Source organism: Heteronotia binoei, chromosome 5 (assembly GCF_032191835.1).
Source record: "Heteronotia binoei isolate CCM8104 ecotype False Entrance Well chromosome 5, APGP_CSIRO_Hbin_v1, whole genome shotgun sequence".
Taxonomy (NCBI): Eukaryota; Metazoa; Chordata; class Lepidosauria; order Squamata; family Gekkonidae; genus Heteronotia; species Heteronotia binoei.
Genome location: NC_083227.1, coordinates 6832177 through 6838176, shown reverse-complemented (window position 1 = coordinate 6838176; position 6000 = coordinate 6832177). Strand labels below are relative to the sequence as shown.

At 51.1% G+C, this 6000-nt stretch overlaps 2 protein-coding genes across 3 annotated transcripts in view; one reads left to right on the top strand and one right to left on the bottom strand.

Annotated features, from left to right (window-relative positions):
- Nucleotides 1-2701, bottom strand: part of LOC132572096 (zinc finger protein 436-like) — a 7154-nt gene extending 4453 nt beyond the window's left edge. The window contains exons 1-5 of one of the 2 annotated variants that reach the window (XM_060238887.1): nucleotides 2598-2701; nucleotides 1907-2392; nucleotides 1558-1672; nucleotides 808-884; nucleotides 469-595 (exon numbers count right to left, since the gene is read on the bottom strand). In XM_060238887.1, the coding sequence (XP_060094870.1) occupies nucleotides 469-595; nucleotides 808-884; nucleotides 1558-1672; nucleotides 1907-2329 (742 nt within the window). In that variant the 5' untranslated portion in view covers nucleotides 2330-2392; nucleotides 2598-2701. The remainder of the gene's footprint in view (nucleotides 1-468; nucleotides 596-807; nucleotides 885-1557; nucleotides 1673-1906; nucleotides 2393-2597) is intronic. The other variant, XM_060238888.1, reaches the window with a different exon arrangement.
- The window catches only part of LOC132572129 (zinc finger protein OZF-like), a 1123325-nt gene that overhangs the window by 832932 nt on the left and 284393 nt on the right, over nucleotides 1-6000 (top strand). The gene's annotated exons all lie outside the window — the stretch shown is intronic.

Genomic DNA, 6000 nt, shown 5'->3' with positions numbered 1-6000 from the left:
CTCTCATCCACTTTGTCTCAAATCAACATACCGTCTCTGGCTTGGGGGATGGCCGCAACACTGGCCTCAGTCGCCCATCTGCAAGAAGACCCACCTGGACACATGAAGTGGCCTTAGGCTGAATCAGACCCTCGGCCCACTGAAGTTCCAATTCTATGATTCTATGAACAAGTGAAGTTTCCTTACACTGAATCAGACCCCTGGTCATCCTCTCAGTCCAGCATTGGCTCTCCAGGGTCCCAGGCAGAGTTTTTCATTTCACCTCCTACCTGATCCTCTTCATTGGAGATGTTGGGGAGGGAACCTGGGACCTTTTGCATCCAAAGGAGATGCTCTGCCAGGGAGCTGCAGCCCCGCCCGAAGCGGTGGGAAGGGGGTCAAAATGATGCATTGCTATTCAATATTTGGATTCATTCCACCTCACAATGGCAGCAAGTTGCACCTTTGGCACCTAGGAAAGATCCTTACCCAGAGAGGCCACGTTCCCATAGTTCTCCAGCATGACTTCCCTGTACAGAGCTCTTTGTCCTGGATCCAGAAGGGCCCACTCTGCCTCCGTGAAAGAGATGGACACCTCCTCCAAGGAAAAGGGACCCTGGAAGAAAAAGAAGATTCCCTCCTCTTCAGAGATCTCACCCAGGAAGGGAGTCATCTGGGAAGGTACAGAAAATAAGGCTTGGGATGGGTACATGCAAGAGCATTCAAAGGATCTCTCTTACGGACTCCTTGTAGAAACAGAAGGAGCAAAAGCTCCCCTGAGAAAGGAGGAGGGACCCAGGCTGTGCCCCCCCTGCTCATCTCTCCTACCTGGATTGGAGGTGCAGCGACTGTTCCCACACCTTGGAAAAGACAACGGCTCAACAGCATCTCTTCACTGCCTGTTCCTGAGACAAGAGAGGGAGGGAGGGTGTTTGCTTGTTTGTTTCCTGGTTCACACACACACTATTCTCAGGGTTGTGAAACCTTCTGCTATCTACACTCAGCTCGTTTTTAAAATACTTTATACTACATTCTAAGAGAGACAGAAGAGAAGCACCAGGGACCTATGAGCCTTAGGAATTATAAATACTGCCAATGTATTTCAGACTTCTGTCAGAGTTGTGTTTGCTCTACAAGGAGGGAAGTGAGGAGTGGAAATGCAATAGCATGAGATAGCACCATCCCATAGGACCAGACATACCTGGATCAAATCTGGGGACTGGAGGGTCATAGGAATGAGCTTTCAGAGTGTCTCTGGGGCATGCTGAATTGGAGATGTATTTATTTATTGTTACTGTAATATTTTAATGTTGTAAGCTCCCCTGAGCCCGCCTTGCACGATATGGCAGGGTATAAATCGCAGACCTTTTAAGGAAGGAAGGTGAGAGATGAATTTTTAAAATTATGGGATAAATGGTCCTCCAGGAGTCTGTCTGATCTTTTAGAGACATCACAGTGTGTGGCTATTGAGTGCCACCAATTAACTCTGTGTTGACTATAGAAATCTGCATTCCCCCCCCTGACCTGACCTCTCTACCCATCACATTCACAGGCTCCCCAGGCACAAGGAGTCCTTACCACAGGAGAGGGCATCTTGGGCACGCTCCACCGCCTGCCCCCTCTGCCCCTGCTCCAAGGAAGCCCCTTCTGCCTCAGGGATTGCAGCTTCCATCTCCAAAGGTGGTCCCTGCATCTGAAACAGCAGCAAGGGAGAGGGGTAAGAGATGGAATGGAAAAGAGACCAAGGAATGGATCCTGCCCCACTCCCAGATAATACACCCTCCTATCAGCAGATCTGATGAGTTATCTGCAGGGGTCAGAAATTCTCTAGCAGAAGAGGCTCTACACAATTATCTGGCAAGGAAACTTTAATATAAGGTCAGATATCATTACTTGAATTATACACACCTGGAGGGAATCCCCTCACCTGTTCTGCCTGCCTCTTCTCCTCTGCCTGACTCAGGAGGAAACCTTCGGCCAGGGCCACCGCCTGGGAACTGGTCTCTGGCCCACATCCTCTGACCCAGCCCTGCATTTCCTGGGGCAGGAGAGTCAGGAACTGCTCCAGGATCACCAGGTCCAGGATCTGTTTTTTGGTGTGCCTCTCTGGCTTCAGCCACTGGTTGCAAAGTCCATGGAGCTGGCTGCAAACCTCTCGGGGCCCATCAGCCTCATGGTAGCGGAACAGCCAGAAGCGTCTGCAATCTCCGTCTGAAGTCATGGTGTCCTTAGCCAAGATCTCTGGCCCAGCCCTTTCCCAGAATTCAACATCACTTCCAGATTGGATGGGATGGGGGCCTTTCCTTGCTCCTTTGCCAGTTCCAGGTCCTGCTGGGTCCTGCTCTTCCATCTCCTTCTCCTCTGTCTATGAAAACATGCCTTTATTCACTGGGCTATGAAGAAAACCTTCTTCCTGAGGGGATGGGGAGAGACAGACAGTGTGTGCAAAAAGGAAAATGCGTACACACAAACACACAACCTTCACCCCACCCGAACCCCAAAACAAAAAGAAGCAGGGAATATACAACCAATTCATCCAGAGAATTGCCCGGGCTTGCAATTCTCCCCGCCTCCCTCCCTCCCAAGATCTAAACGCTTTTCTCTCCAATAAGACTTACTTCCAAGGAGACCTCCCGGGATCCGGCTGCTGCAAGGCTTTCCCCTCCTCCTGCAGCTTCTCTGCACCCCTCCCAGTCCTCCTTCCCCTGCAAATGCAAACCCCTCCCCTTCCCAGGGAAAAGCCCCTCCCTCTCCTTGCTCGGCCTCTCTAGCAAGCATCTCAGTGCTTTTAACCCTCTCCGTGCTGCAGAGGAAGGAAAAGGTGTCCTGGAGGCGCTTCAGCCGGGCTGACGTCAGCCACGCCTTGTGCTGCTCAATGGGGCTGCTCGGGAGTAACTCTGCTGCAGGGGGTTGCGCTCCTCCCGGGTGTCCCGGGCTGCTCAGAGAAAGGAGGCTGCAGCTGGGCCCCCCCTCCTGAGTCCTCCCCCTCCAGAAATAAAGACCATCAAACTCAATGGGGCTTGGGGGGGAGAAAAGGGGGCGGTGTAGTGATGAGGGCACCAGGCTCTTCTTGGAATAGGCCATTTGGCATTTCTGTTGCCCCCCTGGAGAGAAAACCGCTCTGGGTCTCCTGGCCCTTCCTTGCAAGTCCAGGGAAATGCTGAGTTCTTGGGTTAGGGAACACAACCAATTTCTTTCAGCCCAAGCTAATCCTACTGCCAGAATGCTTTCGGCTTCAAAGTGGGAAGACCCCCAAAAGCTCATAGCAGGCTGAACTACGAAGGGATCAGGGTTGCAGAGCTGGTGGGGGGTAGCCAGGGGGCTGAAGGCGAAGGACCCCCGCCCTGGATTATCCCTCCCAAGGGACACCAGGCTGGAGGAAGGGGGGTTCTCCTCCCGCAGGGTCTCTGCTGGGCTGGCCAACCTCCCAGTGGGGCCTGGGGATCTCTCCAGATTACAATTCATTCCCAAACTTCAAAGTGCAGATCCTCTGGAGAAGATGGCTGCCTTGGGGGGGGGGGGGCGGGCTTTCCCTCTAAGGCAGTATGTCTCCTGGAGAATCCTCCCCTGCTTGGAAATTCCCCAACTCAGATTTAGCCATTTCCGCTCCGCCCATATTCCAGGAGCTCCGCCCAAGTCCCTTCTCCCTCCTGTCCACCACCCACCCACCCTGCAAGGCAGACCAGTCCCAGAGGGAAGGCTGGCCCAGGGTGAGTCAAGTTCGAATTCAGCCCTTCCTCCAGGCAGTTGGCAAACCTGAACCATTTTCTCCCCCCCACCTCCATCTTCAGGGCCCTTCACTCCCTCTGCTGCGGTTGCCAACTCCACGTTGGGAAACGCCTGGAGACGGAGGGGCGGCGGTTTGCGGACACGATGGGATCAATTGGGGTTTAATGCTACAGAGTCCCCCCCCCTCAGCAGTCGCCCTTTCCCCCAGGGGGGCTGATCTCTGTGGTCTCTGGAGAGCAGCATTGTTATTCCAGAAGATCTCCAGGCCCTCCCTGGAAGTTGCAAAGCAAACGGGAGGAACGCATAAGGCTGAGACACTGGAGAGACCTGTGTTCAGGTAATATCATAATCAGTTAGTGACACTCAATATTCATGCACATTTGGAAAGTTCCAAAAGCTTAATGCAGAAAAACTAATTTGCTTACTAATCAATCCTCAAAATATATAGACAGTTCAAAGCACTAAGCATGTATTCGCATAGAATCGCATAAACGCTTACAAAAACATAGCAAAGATAAGATGAGACAATGCGAGATGCATGAGTCACCATGAGAGTCCACCATTTACTGGGATTTTTCATCATTGGTGGAGCCTCATCGTTACTCATGCATCTTGCGTTGTTTCATCTTATCTTTGCTATGTTTTTGTAAGCGTTTATACGATTCTATGTGAATAGGTGCTTAGTGCTTTTAACTTTCCGAATGTTCATAAATATTGGGTGTTACTGATTATTACTATATTCACGGAACAGGGGTCTCTCCAGTGTCTCCTCCCTGGAACTCGGCAATCCTGTCCCAGTTGAGGCACAAATCCCATGGGAGCCCCCCTCCCCCACCCCCTCCTTCCCAGGTCTCCTGCAAGGCCCTGCCAGGAGCACAACCCCAGTGGGTCCCAAAAGGAAACGAGCCCCAGAAAAGGGGGGTGAACTGGACTCTTCCTCCCCCCCCCCCCCCAGCTAGGCTGGACTTCCCTTGTTTAATTAAGAGACGTCGGATATGTTGCTTTTAACAGAAACTCTCTTTGGGAAATAGCTGGAATGGATTTTATAGTCACCGTTTGCACATTAAATAGATCTGTTTGCCATCTTCTGTCCAGAGCTTTCGGCAGCCCCTGTCAGAATTTTAAAGCTACCAGCTGTAAAGATGTTTGGTTCAATGCACCAAAGCTGACCCGTCTTTCCCCCAGTCTGGGCCTCCTGCATGCAGCCTCTTTTGGACCGCACCTGCTGTGCAGACAAGGGATGGGTCCCAGCGGAGGCTATGCCCAGGGACCAGGTGGCTTGACAGAAAGGGCCCCAGATAGCCTGGCCCTGGCTGCACGTGGGGGGGGGGAGAGGGGAATCAAACCCACTTCTCCCACAGTGCTCTCTTCTTGGAGTCCATGTCATCCTATGGGCCCATGGGATACAAGGCAGTCCATTCTGTCCTATGGGATGATAGGATAGACTAGAGTCCATTGTGTCCTACGGACCCACAGGACAGAATAGAGTCCACTCCATCATAGGAGCCAACTGTAGCCTAATTTGAAAAGAAAGAGTGAAGAGTATTTGCAGTTGGAAAAGGGGCTTCATGCATTTTATAGTATCAGTCTGTCTGCTGCTGTTGAACTGGCCCCTCCCTGCTGCGAATAAAGATTCCTTTTGTGTCAGGTGATGAGAAGTCGGTGCTGCTGTTTGCCTCATAAACATCTCTCACAGTTTTCAGTTTGGTTCACAGATGATTGCTGTGGACGGTCAAACCTTCTCCCTCATGGAGTATGTTTGTGAATTAAGGATGCCGGCTGGTTACAATATATTAACTCCAGCAGCAGAGAGGCTGGAGATGTCTGTTACCCTCACATTTTCTATTCCTTCATAGGCTCTGGGAAAGGAACTGTTTTTGCCAGATTTGAAGATGTCAGAGTTAGATTGGCAGATACCCTGAAGCAGCAAGTTTCACAGAGGAGGGGGACCACTAAAAACAGCCTCCCTCCTTGGTGTAACCACATTCTCAGCCTTTCAGAACCAACAACACCAGGTCCTTTGAAGGAACCTTAGAAACAGCTTTAAGAAAGTTTCACCCTTTTTTGGGTTCTCTGAGGAACACGAGAGCTAGACTTGTGCCTCAGGCTCTTCCCACACGCAGAGCATTGAGAAGGTTCCTATCTTCGGTGGACTCTCTGATTCTAGAAGAGAGATTAGCTGATTTTCAGACTGGGAGATCACATTGCCCATCCTTATTTTCTTCTCTGGGATCTTTTTTTTTTATTATTTTGAACATGGCTAATGCTCTTTCCAGTCCGAGCACTTATAAC